Consider the following 24,366-nt stretch of genomic DNA (forward strand, 5'->3'; position numbering starts at 1 on the left):
TTTTAATTCTGTTCTAGGATCTATATCCTTATTACTTATATGACGTAAAATCAATGTAGACTTTTTAATATTTTTTAAATGCAGTATAATATCTAGAAATTATTTTTGTCAAAGAATAATTGTTGACGAGATATTGATGCACACATAATACGCATTATACATTTTATGTGCGCTGTAAATAACATCACAATAGCAAAGGATAGGGTTAAATTAATAAAATGAAAGTATAAAAGGTAATTGGTTGACCTATATGTTTAGGTACACAGCTATACGAGTTTAGTTGTACTTCAATGTGCAGTTGTTTGTTTTTAATTAATTTGAAATGTTTATTCATGTAGATATTTCGCAGCAAAATAGATGTATTTTGATATAGAATATTACTTTTTTTGAATCTTTAATTTACGAACTGTAGGGATTTAAAAAAAGAGGTTTGAACTATGAAATATGTCATATTGGACATGCATGAATTAACACGTCAAAAAAATTGACTATAATTTACAGTAGTTCAGTAATTTCATATTTAGTATGAATAAATAACCTATGTAGCCATGTAGGTATTTCAGTATTCGTTATCTATAAATAGGGGAAATGATCAAAGTAAGTCGATTATTAGGACTGATGAGTGATGAATATAATTATTTACAGCTGGTTAATGATGTTTATAGATTAAAATTTTGTATTAATTTTAATTGATAATATTGTTAAAATAATTCTAAATTTATTACACGTAATAATGGTTAAAATTATTATTTAGATAAGTAATGGAATTGCTATATTATTTTTACTAGTAATTAGTTCATAATAAAGTCTCAAATGCAATTGCATGTTTAATCTATAGATATATTTATACGAGTTTATGCGATTATGGATATGTCATAAACTTTTAAAATTATAGGAGATTTAACCCCTCAAAAAACATTAAGTAATTGAAAAAATTAAAAATTATTTATTTACATTCTTACTAATGCTTATTAGTTCTTAAAAATCAAAGAACCTGTGATTAATGATGATTCACCAAAATAACTAAATATTTACCTATTATACAAAATCATAAAAAAATAAAGTACCGAAGTAAATTATATATAATAACTAAACGGGAGTTGATAATTGTTAATAACAATAAAGGAATTATGATAGTGATTAAACTGCGAAATGATTAAGCTTTTAATAATTACTTCAAATATGTTTGAAACATTTTTACTTATTTTTTTTAATTTTTGACCTACATTTCAATTTTCAAGCTAATAACATTGATTAAATATACGAGTGTTGAAATATTCATAATTGAATAAAAAGTTTAAATATTTTGTTTTTGAAATTGCAGCTTCGTGGCTTTACTCAAGTAATTCATCAAAAGCGACATAATTATTTTATGCGTTAACATTTAGCTGTTGCCAAAAATCTATAATTATATTTATAGATAATTACCAAAGCTATCAAATACAAAAATTCAGTGTCAGAATATAAATGAAGTAAATATAATATATTATATATAATATGTGAGTGTGTATGATAATTCATTAAATGCAATTGGGCGAATGCCAAATTAAATGTTACTAAATTAAACATAATACAATCAACGATTTGAAAACAAATAAAATACAATAAAATCACAGTTTTTAAAACATTTTTGTTTTGAAAATAAACTTAAGCTGCAATAAAATTGTTATCGAAAAAAGAAAATGCTTTTAGTAGAGCATACGACGATATACATGACGTCATGCTTAAATTAATACATATAAATCCTTTTAGTTCATTGGATTAACTAAATAATGTATACTAATGGTATAAAAGTCATAGAAAAATGTAATTGTTTCGAATTGTTTTTTTTGTTTGGAAAACGAGATGGTTGGCGTAATTGTTTGTTTACGCCGTAGATATGTAGAGCGTTAAATTGTTCAGTCAAAATTAATCAGAAAAAAAAAATAATAATAATAATAAATAATACTAATAATAAATCGGTTTTTGAAGACATATTGGAAATCTGAAAAAATAAATATATATATATTTTTTAGCCTATCAACAAAAAGGGCGTTGGCTATATTACCCAAACCGAAGAAATATTATTTCGAAAACAGAATTCTCTTCGATGAGTTTATTGTGCACTGTCGGACAGTCACGTACACATGCCACGGGAGGCCGCCAACGACCAGTGGTCAAGCACAGAGTATAACTTTCTACCATTCCTCCTATTGACTACTAGAGTCGGTAATGTGGTATGGATATTTCACGATCTAACCCTCCCCCCATCAACACAAAAATATATTATACATTTATAGCGTAAGTGTGCGTGTTTGTGTATGGTATATAGTCTATATATATATCTCAGCGTATATACTATTGTATGCTATATTCACTACCATACTACTTAAGTTTAGCTCACCTTTACGACCCACTCCGTTGGATATCCAACCTCCTTCTCGTTCCAGAGGTGCCGATTTAGACGTGAGCACCACAATGTATTGCATATCACGCCATGTCAATGCAGGGTTTGCTTCGAGTGTCAGTGCGCAAAGTCCAGCAGCCAGTGGAGCAGAAGCCGATGTTCCTGAAAATAAACCATTGACAAGTTTGAATATAAAGTTTAAATTTGATTTGTGAAGGTATATTAGTTTTATATGATATTCTATTTATGTGAATGTGTGTTATACCGTTATTGTAAATGAATCGAATAATATTAAACCGACTAAATGCAAATTTAGGAATCAGAAAAATTATTTAAAAAAAAAAAAAAAAATAGAAAGTTTAAACTATTTAAAAGAAAATCAACCTAAGTAGCTATATTTTGCCATTTAGAATTATTTTGTAATAATGAGAATAATTAATTTGTGTAATTCGTACATAATCTTTTACGCCCATGTACGAGGCAGTGGCGCCCAAAATAACAAACACAATTGATTCTCGAACAATTTTATCAATATGATACAAACTCAAAACAGACAAATGATTAAAATGTGGTTTTTTGAATGACATACAACTGTGTTGGAATATAAACAGGAGTTTAATCTAAAACTATGTACAAAAGTTTGTCAATGCTCCAGGGACGACAACCTGTAGATGTGTTGTACAACTTTATACAAGGATAAGTTAAATACGTAAACTGAGTAAACAATAAAAAAAAAAAATATGTGTACTTGTATGATAATAAAATAATAATACAAATTAACGCAAGTCATTTTCCCAATTTAATTTGAAGAAATTAAATATAAGCAACCTAAACACAGCAATCGCAGCGAGTTGCGCTAAACAATTTTGGTCATATCCCAGTACATATTAATAATAATATTGTTAATATTACTTCAATGTGATCTGTGAAATGTACATTCGATATAAACTTCAAACGCAGTATAATATTTAGTGATAGTATCGACGGCGTTTCATTTAAAATCAAATTTACCAGTATGTTCTACGGTGCATATGTGATCGGGTCGTAATTTGGCATCCATGTCCACGGTGGCCACGCTTTTATCGTGTCCTGGAGTTCCAGAGCTATACGTGGTCGCCAGGGTAGATGAACATTCTTCAAGGTACCAGGGTTTGTAACTAAAACATAAAATACATACATATATAATGGTAAAAATGCAGTCAGCTCGGACGCTCGGTTCTTATAAACACATTACAAATGCATGTACGTGACGAGATGCTTCTCTTTTAGTTTGTGATTTGCCTAACCCCAAGATCGAAGGGAGAATAGAAGGAATCGCCTCAAAATTTCAGGTTATATAAAACGTTAAGAAAACTATGGCACTTTGCTCAGTTGTATATTAAAAATGTCGAGCGTACTTCATCATAGAGTTGGTGATGGATATGTTAAATATGAATTCAACGATAACCATTGTTTTTAAAAAAAAAAAAATAATAATTTCGAGAAAAGGAGACGTGTAAATCAGGATTAATTTCTAAGGATTATTTACCTAATATTATAATTTATAATCAAGTTTTTCGATTGAAAACAAAAATTTAAATCAACATGAAACAAAAAACCCTGCTAAGTCTAAAATTTAAAATAAAAATTAATTTCATATTTTGATTAAACATTTTAAATTTGTATGGTTACTTTTTTAAAATTGCAACAAGAAAATAGAATTAATTTTGTAAAAACTGTTTTTCCATAAATATTCCATTTTCCGCTGTTTGTTAATTATTAAGAATTCCTCACGTTTTATACCCACGGTATCAATTAGACTAAATTGAATACCAGAAAATACCCTTAATGTCGAAGATTAAAGTACATGCTTTACTCCTAAACCATGATGATAGAAAAATATTAACATAATTTTTAAAATAATAATATATTTCTTACTCCGTTTAGAATCTAAAACTAATAATTACAATCGATAGAAATTAATTTATTTTGAAATTACTTGTTTATGCAAATTTAAATAGATTGTAAAAAATAATCGATTGATGATATATATAATTCTTTTTTAAAATTGAAAACTAAAAATGACTAATACTTAATCGTTTCCGAACATAATAGATACAAAATTATTTCCAATATAGAAATTAAACTCTGTGAAGATGCAAAGCTTAAAATAAGTAGTACTAGAATAGATGACACAATGCATTTAAAATTATAACAGTAAATTACAAAATTATTATAAAACTGGAAATGTTATGAATTTTGATATTAAAATGATTTAGGATGAAACACGACTTATATAATATGACTTTATATAATCATTTGAATAACAATAACATACACTATCTATATATGCAGTTTCATTTCTATAATACACCATTAATATAAAATATTGATGATTTTCGATTTATTATAAATGATATATGTTATAGTAGTAATTTCGATTTCGATGTATAGAAGTTGTTATACTAGTAATACTTGAAATGTATTATTAATATTATAATATTAAATATAGTTTATGGACAAAACTCAACAAATATTGCAAATATTTTTTTTATTCTTCAAATTATTATTTGTTATCGTATTAAATATGAATATAAACACCGATAACGCATTACACATAAATATACAATCTATATATTTTTTTAAAGTTACAATTTTGAGTTTTAACTCTCTAACAACACATCATTTTGAAATTAATAGCAAGATGTAATCTCCTGATCCAGGTATACTAAATTCAGATGCGCCATTAATAGACATGGCTAAGTTGATGGTGTTGTACATAAATGTATAACTGATGAGATAATCATTTACTAAAGACGATTATTTATTAATTGCATTCTATATTACAAAGCCTGAGAGATTGAGAAACAATGATAGAATAATGCCATTATAATGTTATTCTGATTTTTATACTTGATAATATTTTAATTTTGAATAATCATGAATTCGTGTACAACAGTTTAAAAAATTATGCAACCTAAATTAGGTAATAATTATTATAAAATTATAATCCAAGAAAGACTAAACAATACATTTTAGTTACATTAAGTATTTGATTTGCAATAATGAGAAATGAGTTGTTCAAAAAAACAATAAGTACGTATATTTCAAATAAAATAACAAAATAAGCGGTAATTATCAAAGGTTTTTAGTTTTTATTAACATTTACCAAATTTGGGCGTTTTTTTCATAAGATAAAATAATACTTTTTTATTAGATAATAATTAATTCGATACACAGTTCACTTAAATCTTTTTGGATTTTTTTTGCCATACAATGTTTATTATAATATATATACATATATTTAATCACTTATAAGGATAAGAGTATGGCAAAATTACTTTAGTGTTGAAAAAAAAGAAGTAAAAACACATTGTAATACCAACAACTTTTTCTCTCAAAACTTAAGAATAATATGTTATAGTTTTTATTTTTACGTCAGTGTTTTTTTTTTTTAATTTAAAACGATTCACTTAAGGGGCATTTACTAAAAAAAGGTTAAGTATTAAATTACAAGTCACGGAGTTAAAAGCAACAAAAAGATAATATTACAGCAAAATACTAATAACGTTTAAATATACATATACATATATATACACACACAATCCAACTTAAGTAAAACAAAGGCATATTAAAATCAACAATTCACCATCATCTAATGCGTTCGATGTGGGCCGTTTTCTATTAATTTATATATTGAGGATATTACAAGTGCGCTTATCACAAAACGATCTCATTATGCACTCGACAGTGAGTGTTTTTCTCAGATCTTTATGCTTGATTTTTGTTTTGATGTTCAATTATAACATTTGCTCTTATTAAACTGATGTTTGCACAATAAGAAGGTATTCTCAGTAGAACTTTTACTTGAATTATATTTTAAATATATTTTTGTTTGTTTTAAAAATTATCAATCCACCGGTTTTGGACTGTTGCATAGGTTTTTATTTTTTTCAATGATATTTAGTTGATTGTATTTAAATCGTATACTTCTTTACGGTAACGCCACCATCGGCGAATACTGAATACCATTTTTTCTGTCCCGGTATACAGTTTATATATCAATCTAATAATAAAAATAAAATGTTTGCTCGTAAAATTCCAACGCTTTTAGCTTAAAACAATTTCGTTTCTTGTTCTACCTATTCCATTGACGTATGCACATAAAAACCCAAGCACCTTACTTCAATCACTCCAATCATTCTCTACAGCAACATAATATTATGTTATAACGTGGAACTGACGAATAGAACAATCCGGCAGACACGATCGTCGTGGTAAGATACAGGACTGCCGCGGCGAGTCGAATAGTGATTGGTTGGTAAAAAGAGAGCTGGCTCAGGACTGATTTAGTTATGTAAAAATATGAGTTCACCCCGCCAAAGCATCTCATGGACCTATATTTTCAATATTTGACTGTTGAGAAATCGATATGGTTTAATGTATGTCAAAATAAATCGAATAGGCTCCAAATTTCCATCAATAGAATTTATTGTCATAAAAATAGTTATATTTAAATATATATATATACTTTAGTCAAATGTTTTAGTCACGAACGGTAGTTTATGTTACGAAAAGAGTAAAAGATATTCCTAATCATTAAAATTTAAAATTTCTTAATTTTTCATCTTATGAACGGACTTAAAAGAGTATTGACTGGTGATATTTAGTTCAAAGATTCGCAAAAGACATAACATGAAAAACTATTATGATTAAAAAATAAAAATAATATTTACAAAACATTATACAATTTTAATTGGGATTTTTATGGATAACGTTTAGAAAATATATCTATCGTATGATATAAAAATTATAATATACACCGGTAGGTAAATTTTACAGTGTATAAAATTATGTAGGTATATAATATATATATATATATATACTTTTTTGTACACAGTCCATTAAAAAACAAACTACAATTTGATATAAGAATATACTATTTGTTTAAAAAATCCAGGAAATTATAGAAGTATCAGTATAGTATCAGTTAAATATGATAACTATAGTTTTCTTTGGTAAATATATAAGTGGTAATTTGTACATATATCTACAAAGTTTTTAATTGGACTTATATAATTGATTGCATTGTGTGATATATGATAAGAACATACTTTATTCAAGTTATAATTGTATTATACTTAAATTATATAAGCCGTATTTATCGCTAAAATATTGTTTAAGTTTTACATATTTTAACAATCAATCGGTGAACAGTGCGCGAAGGGTGGGGAGGCGGAGACGAAAACAAGTTTACGCTTGAGGACGTCAATTTGCTTGAGCGCGGCTCAGTCGAGGCGATTTTTAACGTCAGATGGTTTTTGAAGGTCAATTATAAATACGCATTACCTATATAAATCGCTCATATGCAGTATGAAGTAATATGTGGACTTAAAGTTTGTCCCTCGCGATCTCTGCAGCGAGACGGTGCGGTCACGGAGTAATAATATATTCCGGACAAACTTGAAATGAATCGATCGGTACGCGCCAAAATAGTGGCAGATTATATATTTTATGTATAATACATGTACGTCTATATATGCATAATACACGCGTGTACCTATACGTACGAAACGGTATATACTACATGGTTCGAAACCTTTCACACAAGTATAATATCCTCACGACGAGTTTTGCAGTGGCTCAAGGTCTGAAAAGCCTCGGGCTTTCGCGAGGAAACTACGGACGGACGTGACACTCCGAATGTATATATACGAGTATAAATATATATATATATATATATATTATATATACGTGCATGTAGCCGGCTCGAAGTTTGCGTTTTTCCCGATGGTTTCTGACCCCCCGCAGGGTTTCCGACAATAAAAGAAGATTTTCGTCGACGACGACGACGACGACACGCTGCGTCGTACGCACGCACTACATCACGCTATATATGTATATATATTTGCACTTCCCCGTCCATCGTCTTGCCAACACCCGTCAACCCCTTCACACACGTCATCACGACTGTTGGTCGCCGTTTCGAGCGGACCGCCTGACATCACGCCTCCGCGCGCTACACGGAAATCGCCATCGGCTAGGACTTTGAGAGGTTATTGGTTGTCCGACGGGTAAACACGCCGACGTCGCCGATCATGACGATGCGCAGTTAATAATGAAATGCAGTTATCGATATACCGTAAACGGTTTTGTCGTACGTCCATGCTAGTTGGTTTCAGTTTTTAATTTGGAAAACGTCGTCTTCACATTGTTTTTCAAAGTGCTACCGAGCCCAACGAATACCTATTTTAGTAAAATGTAAATATGTACATACGCTCAGATTTAATCCCGGCGCACTATAACACAGTCGCTTTAAAATATGAAACAATCGATCTAATCATTCAAGACATTCGCCGGGTTCAGAAATCCAAAGGATACACATTAATAAAATGTTTTCAGTTTTGATATATCTGTATACGAAAATTATGATAGCAATATTTTAATATTTAGTGTTTTGCACGTCTAATTTACACGGAGAAATCAACTCGGTTATATTCTTAACCAGCGGACATAACGGGATTACTTAATTTCTTAGACGGTTTAACATTTTTAATAGCAGAGTTCGCACAGAAGTAACATTTTAGAATATTACATTATTCATAATATATAAGCTGATGAAATCGTTTGCACTTAAAACAATTAGATAATAAGTTAAAATAAAGTTACTAAGAATTATACTTGTTTGTTGAATGTTACTTACAGTTGCCTTAACCTTACACAATTCTATATTTCTAAGTATTATTATAATAATGTATTATGAACAACTCTAACAGAGTGACAGAATGATTTAATACATCAGTTTCCCCATATTGTTTATTTTTATACTTGTGAAATTTCACGTATGTAATATTTTTATCCTTTTTCCTCCGATTTTTCAGTTCACTGCGCAAAATATTAAAAACAAAAAAAAAAAAAACATTAATTTTTCATTTCGAACAGACAGTTCCATTAAAAATAAGATAATGTCTTCTATTTTTAATCACAGATCAATAGATCCTAATAAAAGAATATTTTTTTGAAGTTACAACATAATTATCAGTAAAATAACTTTCTCGCCGCTTTCAAAACATAAGTTATTAATTATTATAATAATATACTGAATGATAATTAATATACATTTGTTTTAATTCAATAAATATATGTATTAAAATTTGCTATAACTATGTTGTTCACTTAATGATTGGATGATCAGTTCATATGTTTTCAGTTAAGAAGATTATTTTACAAAATATAATTTAAAATATATATTAAATAAATATAATTTTTCGATCAACTGTTTTTGTTTTTTTTCCTTAATCTTTATTCCGTAGTGAAAACTTGGATATTATAGCACCACTTGAATTATCATTATTATAATGTAATAATATTATTAACAAGTTATAGATATTAGATACATAAAAGTATCAAAAATAATATGAAAATAAAATAAGATTTTAATACATTAAAGTGGTTAATATAGACACTTAAAGTATACTTCAGAAGAATGTTTTGTATTGTTTGTAAGGTTTAGCATGTTTTTATTTATAAATATAATTGTAATTTATAATTTAAAACTAAATTAATATAAATATTTTTTTAACTGTAAAATATATTGGTAAATATTGAGAATTATTATTAAATTATACGCATATACGTTTGAGATTTTTTGATTGTATTTTTATTAATTTTGATGAAATGATGAAATTTATTTGTACCTCTACAGTAAAATGTTATATTCTGAACAGTTTATATATTCAAATAAGAAGTTTTACGCTACCAACTAGACCTGATAAAGTTTGTAATTTAAACTCCATAATAACAATATATACTCGTACCTACAGGTAGTTTAATAGATAATATAAATCTAAAAAATTATAAATTTATATACAAGAATAAATAATTGTTATACAATATTGTTTTATGCCGATAAATGCCCTATAAAGAATGCAATTATCCGTCTTATTTTATTGTTATATATTAATTCTTATTTGGTACTAGATTTATTTATTTTATTTTTTGTCTAAATTAATCTACAACTTTAGGCTACAAATTGGTTACCTCTGGGCACCACTCATCCTAAGGACAGCCTTGGCTATAGTACAGAGCGCAAGTTATCTTGATATTAATTTTTATTATCATGTCTCGTAGTATAAATGTAATATAAAAAATATCAACAATTTATTCATATTTTATATTATAATAATATATCATACTTGATAAATAATACGTTGATTGTTAGTTTTCTTATAATCAATACACGAAAAAAACCATAAACTTTTTATTGATTAGATGATGTTTTAATTTTGTTCGAAAAGTACTTAAATAATATCTATCAGTTTTTTTATTTTCATAAATAATATTCATATTTTTTCAATTACTGTTCAAATTAGTGATTTTAAAAAGTTTTTTAAGATTATTATTAATTTCCTTTATAGTTACTTTTTGTTCGTGTAGGATTAATTTGTTAATTTTTTTTTTTTAATAAAAACCATTAAGTACACCCATCTTAGCTTTATAGATGCACACATTAACCTATTGCTATAATTCAGAAAAAAAATGGTCAGTAAAACATTTAATGTTTTTTGAAGTTAACAACAGATTTTATTTATTAGAAAAATGCTTTTTTCAGGTATGATCAAATTTTTGTTTTTGTCTAAAAAAATTTAACATTTAATACAAGGTTCTTCATTAATTGTTCTTATCGCATTTAAAATTATTGAAAGTACATAAAAAAAAAATATTGTTAATTTAGGATATATGATAGGTACATCCATTTTGAATAAGCGAGTATTAAATTAAAATTTTAAAAAATTAATCAAAATAACGAAAATGTACAAATTATTTCGTAGTTAAAAATGTATAAAACAAAAACTTAAACAGTATAAGTTTATACTCACTGGAAATTAAAAAAAAGTGTATATAAAAAAAAAAGTGGCTAAATTTTTTTTAAGAGATAATAATAAAATAAAAATGAACTATAGAAACTTGAAAAAATTTACTGTAACTTAAATTATCGTTTTATATACTCAACGCAATTTTAAAAATATTTGGTCAAATTTTTGGCTATTTTTAGGAATTTTAAATTTTTAGTTTTAGATTCTGAACGGAGCGCGGAGTGATGAATGTATTGATTTTACAATGATGCGTGTTTTTTTTTTTTATTTTTGTGTCTGTCATCACGTTTTGGAGTAGTAATAATCCTTCGATTTTCCACTTCAGCCCCTCTTTGAAAAGGAAAATTCATCTAGTTGGTACTTGGGGGGGAGGGTCAAAAGTAAAAAATTAGCATAACCACTTTTCGACAAAATATATTGATTTTGCTGTAACTCAAAAACGAATCATTGTAAATACTTGAAATTTTCATCAAATGTGTATATTATAGTTATCTATTTACGATTAAATTTTAAAAATATTTTGACCTTTTTTTAAGCTAATTATAGACAATATGGACAATTGAAATTTTCGACTTTTTTTCTTAAAACGCCAATAAAAAAAATTTGGCTATCCAAAAAATCTTTAAAATTTAATACAAGGTTTATTATAAGTTGTACTTATCGTAGTAAAGAAAAAAAAATCAAAAATCGTTAGTCACAATTTTTGTTTATAAGCATTTAAAGTTCAAACATTTACAAAATATATCAAAATCGCGAAAATTTGCAAGGAATTTTAAAGATGAAAATTCATAAAATTTTTGTGATTTATACCTAAGGTTAAAAAAAAATTAATACAAGGTTATCCATAAGTTTTCCTTCAAGTAACTGTAAAAAAAAATTCTAGTGTCAATATAGAAAAAATGTTATGAGCGTATGAAATGAACATTTTTTTCGAAATCATGTAAAATAATGATATATTACAATTTAAATAATATAATATATCCTACTAATTATCATTGACTGACAAATCATCTCCATTCAGAATCGTTTTTCGTATACAATGATACCTGTCATTGCATTCAAATTTAACACATCCATTATAGAGACCAGTGACTTACTCTCCATCTCTACTATACATCAGAGCGATACCCACTTGCCCACATTTTTTTTTTTTTAAATTGTTTGACTATGTAAAAAATTTTGTAAATTTAAGAGCAAATCAAAAATAAGTTGTTTTTATAGAAATTTAAAAATATTAAAAATACAAAATGATGGTATTTTTTAGAAATTCAAATTACTGAAACTATTATTTTCTATACTCAATAAATTTTTGTGCATAAAATACACCGATTAGTGTTTTGCATAATAATGGTAAATCTATATATATAAATCTATAGATCATGTATATCGTAGTATTTACAAATATTTATGACTGTCGTTTGTTAGTGAAATGTTTCACTTTTAAGAAGCAATTTAAATGTCTTATACCATCAGTGTAAGTACCTACTTTTCTTGGATTATTTGAAATTGTTCTATTATTCACAATTCTACATAATAACCAATTAAACTGAATCAAATACCATCTAGTTTAAGAATTGATCTCTACTTCATATACCACATTTTATTATATAGATGTGAACATTTATAATTTATACTTTTGCATACTTAAACATATATTTCAAATTTCAAAAAAATATTCTTTTATAATTATATATTATATTACCATAAAACTAATAGGTTTCGCACGACAAATTAATAATAATTAATTAATATAATAAGTGTAATTATTATTATAATAGATTCATTCAAATTTAACAGTACAGTTTATGTCCTGATTTCAAAACTACAATCAGAAATGTCCGATCGGAATTTGTTTGGATATCATTGTCGTGAGAAGTTTGAGAATTTATCAGTTCTTATCATGCGTTGCACTGTTGTTTATAACCTCTTAATGTTCCTGACGGGTCTAGTTGTTAAACTCGAAGTGGTTGCGTAAGCGCGCCAATAAGACAAAACTGATAAATCCAAAAGTGGTTAGGTATTACTTAACTTCTATACTAAGTTGTTAGTATTATGTATTTGTATTAAATAATAATGAACTATACATTATAATATTATCATTTAACTTAAAATTTGAAGTATAAAGGTATATATGTATTGATAGTAAAATTATTTTATGGTAGACATGCGAATTAATGAAAAATAAATTTGATTTATAATACTTTATTGTATTTAAAAGGCTAATGATATAATAATAATAGACCATGTGTTACACTAACGTAGATATTTTTTTGTAAAAATGCTATAAATATTTAAAATTATGCTAATACAATTTTACCAACCAATATATTAGACCTATGGAATATTTTTATTATGATGGTAAGTAATAAAACATATAGATTACTATACTGATTCAAATTTTCACATATTTAAGCTAACGAATTAATTTAGTCAAGATGTTAGGTGTGCAATTTATAGTTAAATAACTATAACTATATATTGATGAATGATGATATACATTTTAATATACTTAATTTCTTAATTTCATTCAGAAAACCACTTGAGATTCATATTGTATATTAAATTCATGCAATATAATTATTTTTCTTATTATATTCACTATGTACGAGTTAATGAATATAAATGTCATTAAAATTGGTTTATCTATAAGTAAATCTGATTAACTGAATTCAGTAAATATTAAATTTATTTATACATTGAAACATTATATTATTAATTCTATAATTAATTTACCCTGTATACCAAAGAGGTACATTCTGTGAATTGTAGATTATAATATAAACAGCTTATATTAGCTTACGAGAAACGATGGACCTCTCAAGACTGTATGTACACAATTATATGTAAATATATAAATTTATTAAATACTGTTTGTAGGTATAGGTAGATAATACTTATTGATTTTGTGTTTTCACATTCTTATCCTGTATTAATCAGGATTTCATTTATACAAAGATATTATAATTTAATTGCATAATAATCGTCGCTTTCGCAAATATACAGATGGAATACAATATGGAAGTAGTACATGAAATTAACGCAAGGAAAACCTTAAATCGATTAAAACAAATGAAATTTTAAGTTTCGGCACAGGCATTACCTTCTTATTGTTATATTGTTTTAAATTAATTATTGGTTACAAAGAAAAAACAATTGAATATATTTCCAACACCAATGTTGATATAATAGATTTTTTAAGTTTATATTATTGAATATTATACGGAACATGAAAAATATTTCGTACAACACAAATATAAAATAACAATATTATCTGCAATAATGAAAATAATAATAAAAATGTAATGGGTTACTAAAATTCAGCTAGGTGTCTCCGTTAGCATTATTATTATGTATACTGTTGTATTTTGTTTCAAATGATTTCCCAGTGAAAAATTAAAAAAATTCTTTATACTATAGTATAACTTACTAATGTATCACAATCGTGCAGTTAATAATAATAGGTAGTAGTGTAGTTTGATCTCAAAGATGGATGGAGTATGAAGAATATGTGATTTTTGTGAATAGAGTACGATTATTAAGAAAAATGCCACTAAAAAAAGTATAAGATAAACGATTATTAGTGATGATGAAGATTATGAGAATAATGACTTTAATATTGGTAACATAAAAGCTGATAATGAAAAAGCAGTCTCCTTTTGTTCTGGAAAATGTGATGACTATGTAGTAAAATTTAATGGTTCGGTCTCTAAAATCAATCTTCAATAAAAAAAAATAAAATAAAAATAAAACGAATAAAGAACTGATGCAATGAATATTGAGTTTAAGAAAGTACGAAAGGATACAGATTACAGATATTGGATGTAAGGCACGCACTTATTGGCACTACACAGTGTTTTACAGTAATTAAAAATTTGCAATCATGCATTTTAAAAGCTTTTCTTGAACTCAAGTTCCTGTGTGTTATGATGTTGATTTTTCAGCAGTTTTAAGAAATTTCTTGAACAATTACTGAGAAATTTAAAAAAAAACGGGGTTTTAAAGTAAATATCAGTGTTAAATTTTTAATTCATAAAGAAGCTACATTAAACTGTTGGAGTTTTAGTTTTAATATTTTAAGTAATACTTAGCTAAATTTATTTTTGTTTTAATTGAAAAAATATTATATATAATAAACAACATTGAAATAAATATATAAAGTTATAAAACTATCCCAACTCATAATATACAATGATAGAATAATTAACAAAAATATAATATTATAGTTAAAATATAAAAAATTGTACAGCATGTGTATATTTTATACTTAATACATGTTTAACATTCGCATATTAAATTACAAAATTGCCAACAACGTTACCCTTAGTCTTATAGTCATAACAAATGGTTATGTATAGATTGTATAGTATATCAGTTATTAATTAAATTTTGTCTTATTATTATATAATATTTCATATTAAAGTATCTAATCATTTGTGTATAAACAGAATGAACTACAATTGTCTACAAGTAACATTATTAATTTACTAATCCGACAAATATTTGCTAAATAGCTACTCCACATTCACAAATATAGTTTATACAAGGCTTACAATAATTATTATAGATTATTACAACCATAATTTGTAGAAGTAATGCAGTACTGTTACAATAGGTTTATTTGGGTTCTTATTAAGCAGCTTGAACATTGAAAACGTTTTTGGTGGACGAGTGAAGTCAATATTTTTAAATATTTAAATATATGATTTCAAAATAAATCATATAATCACTTTTATTAGATTAGTGTGAAATTATTTATATTAATATAAGACGAGCTCGAAACCGAAATAGCTACAAAAATGTTAATATTGTATTAGTCAAAATTATTTTTAACAATAAAAGTTTAATGTGTCTCTGAAGTTTTGTGATTTTAGATTTTCTCAAACTTAATTTTGATTAAAGTTTTAAAATCTTAAAGTTTAAAATATCATTGCAAATTTGCAACGTAAAATAATAAAATAACTAATAACTAATTAAAAATTATTTAAATTATATACAAAACAAATTAACAACAAGATTCCTCATCAATGAGCTGATTATATTTCTTCGAAATATGTCGAATAATACTCGATTTTTATAGTATTCTAGATTAATTTTAGCCAAAGAATTTTACTATAGATAAAGCAATATTTATTAATCATTTTGAATTAATCTCTTTGTATAGAATAAAAAAAATACTTATTAAATTGTTTATAATATACATGTCAATTTAAAAAAATACCGGTACTTATTTAAGACGTTTTTCAACAAAATTTATAAAAAAAAATAATGGTTTTATAATTTATTAAAAGTATGTTAGTAATTATGTGAAACGCTATCCTTGTTAAAGTTATATTATAGAAGGAACGAGATCACGATATGTAGGTAAATATTTTATATTTGTTTTGATCGAGTTTTTTAAAATTTTATTTTCTCAGAATAAAATTAAGTTTTGTTCGATTTTTATAAAAATATAAATACAATATTTAAAGAGACACATATAATTTAATAGTTCTCAATAACCATATACTAATGAATTTTAATTCAAATGCTGCAAAATAGTACCTAGTAGTTAGTACTTATAATTATTTTATGAAATTTGACAAATATCTTAAAATAAGTGTATGTTATGCGTGCATTTTTTAAATATTTGTTTCAAGTAGACACCTTTATTATATTAAAATGTTTGATGAGGCCATTTCATTTTATATGGATCAGTTAACTAAATCAAGTTAGAGAGCTTATAAATTTTGCTTTAAAATTATTTAAAAACATTTTTTAAATATAAGTAACGGTAGACCATGAATTCATATTTCTTTGAACGACTACTTTTTTTTTAACGGGAGTTTAATTTTTGTTTAGACTACAGTTTTTATACACTCCTATTATTATATTTTTTTTAAAATGTAAATTATGTAGAAATGTATTCCCAATTGTATCATAATCAAAAACTCGTTTGGCGTTGAAAAGTTTCACACTCATATTGTATTTGCTTTTTATTTTAATTATATAAGTAAGGTACACATTGCCAGCTGTGAATTCATAAATAATTAATAACATCATAACAATATTGTTATAAAATATATAATAAGCAAGTTCTGTTCGATTAAGTTTTCACGAGTCATCGTTGTTTCATACGTGAAGTATAAAGAAATATGTCTGTTTTTTCTGGTAAATATATTTGTAGGTATATTATATTATATTTGTACCATGGGTTTTAACTTAAAACCGTTACCACTATGCCCGTCAACAACATAATTAATTGGAAAAACTAATTACCTTGTTGCATATGGAACGGATCATTAATATTGAATTTTAATTCTAAGAAAAAAATGTAAAGTTAACGCTCTGAAAAGTTAACTGTTACTGAACCTTGAATTTCAATATTAAATAATTACGTTTTCAACGCTTTTCATCAATGACTATCATATTTTAAGCTACACGTATGTAATATAATATAATATGTATACACTATACAGGTATAGGTATCGTGCTATTAGAACACATGCGAATAATTGTGTAACTGTGTTATTGTGTTTATTTTGCTTTAAACCCTATATGCATACGAAATACCGTTGTTCTTATACATTTATTTATTCATGGAAGTTATCTATAACGTATGGTATTACATCGTGAATATTAAATTACATATTATAAAAAGTCAGGATATGAAACAATATCATGCATGAAAGTTAATCAATTTAATAATGGAAATCAACCATTACGGTAGAATGTACGATGCTCAATATTACTAACAAACGACCGGGTATATAATATAATATTTATATTAAAGATGATTCTTTTAACGGCAAACACTCGTTATTTCAAAAAGTATTAACTTTTTCCAAATTTTCTTTATGGGAAACTTAAGTTACAGCAATTCTAATATTTTATAATGCCCCTACTTTTTCACCATTATATGTTTGCAGTTGAAACCACTGAAAACTTTTAATTTTAGATGAGCGCAATATTACACTACACATTTGGTATAGCCTTTGTCCATTTACCAATAATATATATCTTATTACTATAGCATATTACAGTATTAAAAAATTGTGTTAAATATATTTGAAGACTATCCACGAAAAACACATGTTATAAATACATATATGAAAATATTTAAAAGCAGGTATATATTGATGAGTATAGGGAGTAAAGTAATAACGTAATAATCATAAATATTTTATAACAACATTTAGTTTACGAATAAAATTGTAATAGGTTTACATTTTATATGAAATGTATTTACATTTTTTTAATGGATATAAATACCATACCTAAGGTTGAATACAGTGATTCAATAAATACCTAATATTGTTTCTTACATTATATACATTTAGTATTTATTCTATCATTCTATTATGATTAATACAAATGTATCATTAACTAAATATTGTCAATTATAACGTTTAATATCCTACAAGTTTAATGTAAATAAAGTTTTGATGCAGTGAACTTACCCTCCTTGTGTAGCGCTAGATATTGACAATGTGAAAATGCTGTTTGTGTATCCGTCGCAATTGCAAGAATCAGTATGCCGTCCACCATTACCAGAGGCCCAAACGAATATAGACCCTTTTCCGTGACGGCCCTGTAGTGAAATAATATTGAAAGTTTATAAAACAATATTTTGTATTTAATAATTTTAATTATTTAGCCCCTCAGTAATAAACTATAATAATTTAAAAGTAAGTTTTTCATCTGGAAAAAGATTGAATACATATATAGTCTTGTGTTAAGTTTACGACTAAAACTAGATTTTATTTTTATAACTGTATATATATCACCAAAGTTAGACTGCAAGACAATTATTCTCCGTTAAACATACATATTATAAATAATAATAACAATAATTTTTTTAATATGATAACTTCCATCATTCGGAATGCAATACTGTGATATGTATTAATGAATATTAAATTATAAAATTATTATTAGTATACCAACTATTTATTGCGATTATTAAATATGATTAGTATACACTACACAGCTATACCATACTCACTAAAATATAATGATGTATTGATGTTACTATATTAAATTCACGTATATAATTAACTTTTATTTTAATAGTGTACATACACCTAATATTATTATATGTTTTGAGTTGATGATTTTTTTCTTTGTAGCTTTGTAACCACTGACTGCAATGAAGAGTAGAATTATTTCAAAATTCAAATACCAACTTTTTAGATGTATATAATCCAGAAATCAGTTAGATTTGGTATATTTAGGGTATGAAATTTAATTTTATAACGAGTATTCTGAAAAACATTTACGGTATTATGATCATTTTTAACTTTCAACAAAATCGATTTTCTTATTATGTGTTATTTGTCTTATACAATACACGTTAGGTCATATATATATACTCAAAATAAAATAAAATTAGAATGTAATGAAACCGTTATTTTAATATTATTAAACATCTCAATCAAATTTCCAAAAGTATTACAAATCTGTCAATAGAATACATACTTAAATTAATTGTATTTAAAATTGTATTTTTCGTTATACTATAACACATAATTATTATTACGAAAGTTAAAATACACATTTTTAAAAATTATAATAAAATTCAAACCATTTCAATATAACAATCAAAATGGTTTTTAAACATACTGCCCGAATTAAAAGTGTATACGTTTAGTTTTTTTGTTCTTCAAGTATTTAATTTATCACTTGTCACAGACAAGGACTCGGAAATGTCCAGGGAAATAGACGATTTAACAAGTAAAGTTCATGGCTATGTCACGCTCTCGTATAAATTGTGCACTTCGAACATAATGACATCTGTCGAAAAAAACACACATATTTGATAATTCTGTAGTCCAGAAAGAAAAAAAGCAAAAAAATCGTACTAGAAATGTCGCAGTGTTAAAATCTTTTTGGCAAATTAATTGTTCAAAAATTAAGACCTATTAATAATGTCTAATAATATATTATGGTGTTCACATATAATTAGCACTTATGTAATAATAATTATGTCAACGCATAAGGTAGCCGTAAAATGTTGAACATTACACTATTTTATAACGTAGGAATACAAGCGTTGTGGGAGTGGTTTTTTTGATATGCCTTGGCCAGTTCTACGAAATCACAATATGTGTTTCAGACATGTTTATGTCAAGTAGGTAAGTACTGTATAATAACACCAAAACGAAATTAAAAGAATTTTTAAGTGCGTGCTTAAGAAAGAAAAGAATATTAAACACAATGTTAATGACTCGAATTCGTATAAATAACTGGTTCATATATACGCGCACTTGTGCACCGCACTGTGCATGAATTTTATGTTCTTTTTTCTGTTTTCTATTTAACTGTCCGCAGAAATAAAAAAGAAGTAATAAGGGAAAATGGGACACCACTATATACCTTTGTAGATATAAACGGTTGACACGAACAGAATTTGTGTGGTGAAAACAGTATTTCCGATTCGGTTTTTGTCGTTTTACGATTACGCATTAACGGGAAAAATATCGAACAACTTTTAAAGTCAGTTCATTAACAACAGAAATATATTAAAATCCAAAACGTCATTAAAATTTTATTTTCCTTTCGGATTAAAGTCGTAAACAAACGTTTAAAGTTGATCTTTTTCAAAACAGGTAAAATTGGTAGAAATGTGATTATAAAGTTTGACTCGACGAATAATAATTATTGTATAGTACCTATAAGTAAAACTTTACAAAGAAAATGTTTATGGGTATTTGAAATGTTGATTAAAAAAATAAAAACTAGATTTATTAATTATTAGTTTATCTTAAATTCGAACAAAAACATGAAAGTAGAAATAAAAAAAAAGTGATTTAAAATTACTTAAAATATAATACCAACTACCAACATTTAAACTTAAAAAACAATAGAAAATTATTTCAGGATTTGTTATCAATTTATCATTAATTTAATACTTTTATTATACCTATATTATTATTAATACTATACAATATACAAGGGCATAAGGTGGTTTAATATTTAATTTAATATATCATGCGTATTTTACTTAAACAAGTAAAATAAAGTAAATATAAACACTATAATAATTTTAATAATAAAATTAAAATATTTAGTAATTTTAATATGGTTATTACATTTTAATAAATATTTATAGTTTAATTAGGATAATATTTTTATATTTTTAGGTTTACGGATGAAAATGTATATAAATCTCGATTCAGAAACTAGCATAGAAAACTATTAAAAAGATCAGGACAGAATAAAATATCGGGTGCTATTCCCAACGGGGAATAAGTTATATATTATTTTACAATAGTTTATAATGACAAATGCTTGGAATTCGAAACTTTGAATATTTCTTTAAAACAATTTTTTAATGTTGAATTTTGAGATTTGATATTTGAATACGAAATAATTTTATTATACAATTTATATTTTTATAAAACTTCAATGATACTAAATTGAATCATATGTTTTTATGAGTGACTAACATTTAAAAAAATACTTTAAACAGTAAACTATACTTTTTTTTTTCAAAATCAAATGCTATTGTTATTTATTTAAAATATAAAATGACACTACATATTGACTTATTACGTATATTATAGGTAAGAGACGTAAGGCGTATTTCAACACAGTACCTAAAGTTTCTGTACTCTCCTCCACTCAAACATGTTTGCGCTTATTAATATTTATTTTTGCAACTGAGAGAAACCAACGTACAGAATAGTTAGAATCATAATTTTCTGTACTGTTCATGAGATTCATGCAATAATAATATTGTTACAATATTTCAGTGGTTTTCGAAGCTCCCCATATTAATTATAATAATTATCATATTATATTGTCTAAAATGTATAATTTCCATTAGCGCTGTATGTTATAGATATTAGGTTGATTATTATACATAACCTTACTGTTGTATTATAAATGTAAGATTACGATTTACGAAATACAAATTCACGTTTGAGAAAATATTTGAAACAATTTCGAAAGTAGTTAAAATGGTTTTCAACGTGGAATTTATTGTAAGAGATTTCTGTTAACATATTATCATATTTTTTTTCTAGAATCTTCAATTCATAATCGGGTGTTATTAGCTATTAAAAGAAACCGACAGAATTCGGGGACTAATTATTATTTATTAGTTATTCGTTTAGATAGTTGATGGTAGTTATTGAAAGCAATAATAAATCATCATATTCCAAAACGATCAACTACGACATTTATTCAAAATCGGCACATGAATCATAGAAACATAGACTAAGATATCGGTAGTTTTTCCCTATACTTAAGTAACTATTATACGCAAATCAGAAAACCTCAAAAGAGGATAATAAATGCCAATATGTCATGATCTGAATTACCTATACTTTCTATAAGCTTTTGGTCAGTAATTTTTTCGTTAGGAAATAAAAAACTAAATAAAAAAACCGGAGAAATGGTATATACTATAACTATATAGTAGGTTTTGATTGCATGAAAGACTAACAGAAGCATTAAATTTGAATTCGAATTCAGCGTTAATTGTATACAAAGAACGATTTTGAGATGATGAGGCAGAGATGAATCAGTATCTATTTCTAAATTTAGTTTATATTATATTATATTTATTCATTCATTAGGTAGAAATAATTGTTGTCAAAACATAGAATATAACTTAAAATTAGTATTAAAGTACCAAAAAATGATGTGAACAGAATCACGATATAAATATTTATGACTCGTCTAAATATTTTGAAAATTTAATTATGTATAGAAATTGCGAGAAGTTCGAGGCTCTGTGATTAATACTAATTGTTAAATTATATATTTTATATTATAAAATAACTGAAGTACATTTCGGAGGAGTTGTTATTTTATTTGTTTGAACTTAGCCTAAACTAACTAATTTTCAATCAAATAAATAAAGAAATATTATATATTTTTTTAATGAGTATACGATTATGATTCTCATTGACTTAGTCATGTTTAAAATTAGCAATTATATTTGATAATTCTACGTGAATCATACTACCTTTAAATTATTTAATTAATTAAAATAAATGTAGTAAATTGTAGTAATACTTGTAGTTAATTTTTACCAAAATATAATGAGTTCCGAACAATTATGGTTGAAAATCAAAATAAAATTAGCTAGTTTTAATATTAAGTAAAAATATAACTAGTATAAAAACAAATATTTAACTTACTGAAGTCACTCCATAGATAAATGCTCGTCTTGCCAATGGTCCAGGTCCGTCAACAGTCTTACCATCGTCTTCTGGACCCCAAGAAGCACTGTATATATCTATATGATTGATGTTTAAACCCAATGCGCGAGCTTCAACAGCATCGTTTACTGTACCATCTAACATCCTTACTCCTGTAAATTTTTTTTTCATTTATTATATTTTAAATGTGTCAAGATATTACATGTTATTACAAGTTTTTTTTAATACAATTAAGAAGAGCCTAAATAAACATATACAGTGAAAACTCTTTATAGCGAATCTGAAGGGACCAAGAGATTACTTTCGTTAAAGAGTTTTCGTAATAGAGGGATAAGAAAAAAAAATTTGTTAGAAATTACGTCGATAATAAAATGAACATATTCGATATCGATAATAACAGTATTATATTAAAAGTAGATAATTAAAGAATATAATCGTTCTTGGAAATTTCGGCATTTTTGCCGTAATTTATAATACGATAACAGGTAAATTGTGTTATGAAACATAAAATATTGTTTCGTTATTGAGAGTGACTAAACGTTTAGTGAATGAATTGAGTAATGGATTATAAAACAAACCAACTATTATTATAATGTAATGTTTATACGTTAAATAGAGTATTTCGTTATAAAGAGTTTTCACTGTATTTATTAAAGAAGAAGTATAGGTATGTAATATACTAATATTGTCATAAAAAATTAAAGTATGTATACCTATACATTTTTTTTTAAGTTTATACGTAATATATATATATATATATATATTAAAGTTAACAGTAATATAATTTGTTCGCCGAGAGAATATGGTTACTTCGCGCATATGACTGGAGCGTGGGGTTTAGGTAATTAAGGCGGAGTAAAATGTGTTTTGCTGGTTTGTACGCAACCAAATCATACCGGTGAATCCATAGCAAAATGATTTATTTGTATTTACTTATTTACCATCGATTAGATATAATTTTAATTTAACCATGTTAGTA

General features: G+C 25.6%; 1 protein-coding gene across 2 annotated transcripts in view; it reads right to left on the reverse strand.

Annotated features, from left to right (window-relative positions):
- LOC132931025 (furin-like protease 2) overlaps positions 1-24,366 on the reverse strand; it is a 129,035-nt gene that overhangs the window by 19,625 nt on the left and 85,044 nt on the right. For both annotated transcript variants that reach the window (XM_060997210.1, XM_060997209.1), the window contains exons 7-10: positions 23,367-23,539; positions 18,678-18,808; positions 3,398-3,543; positions 2,384-2,548 (exon numbers count right to left, since the gene is read on the reverse strand). In XM_060997210.1, the coding sequence (XP_060853193.1) occupies positions 2,384-2,548; positions 3,398-3,543; positions 18,678-18,808; positions 23,367-23,539 (615 nt within the window). The remainder of the gene's footprint in view (positions 1-2,383; positions 2,549-3,397; positions 3,544-18,677; positions 18,809-23,366; positions 23,540-24,366) is intronic.

This window comes from Rhopalosiphum padi, chromosome 4 (genome assembly GCF_020882245.1).
Source record: "Rhopalosiphum padi isolate XX-2018 chromosome 4, ASM2088224v1, whole genome shotgun sequence".
NCBI classification, from domain to species: Eukaryota; Metazoa; Arthropoda; class Insecta; order Hemiptera; family Aphididae; genus Rhopalosiphum; species Rhopalosiphum padi.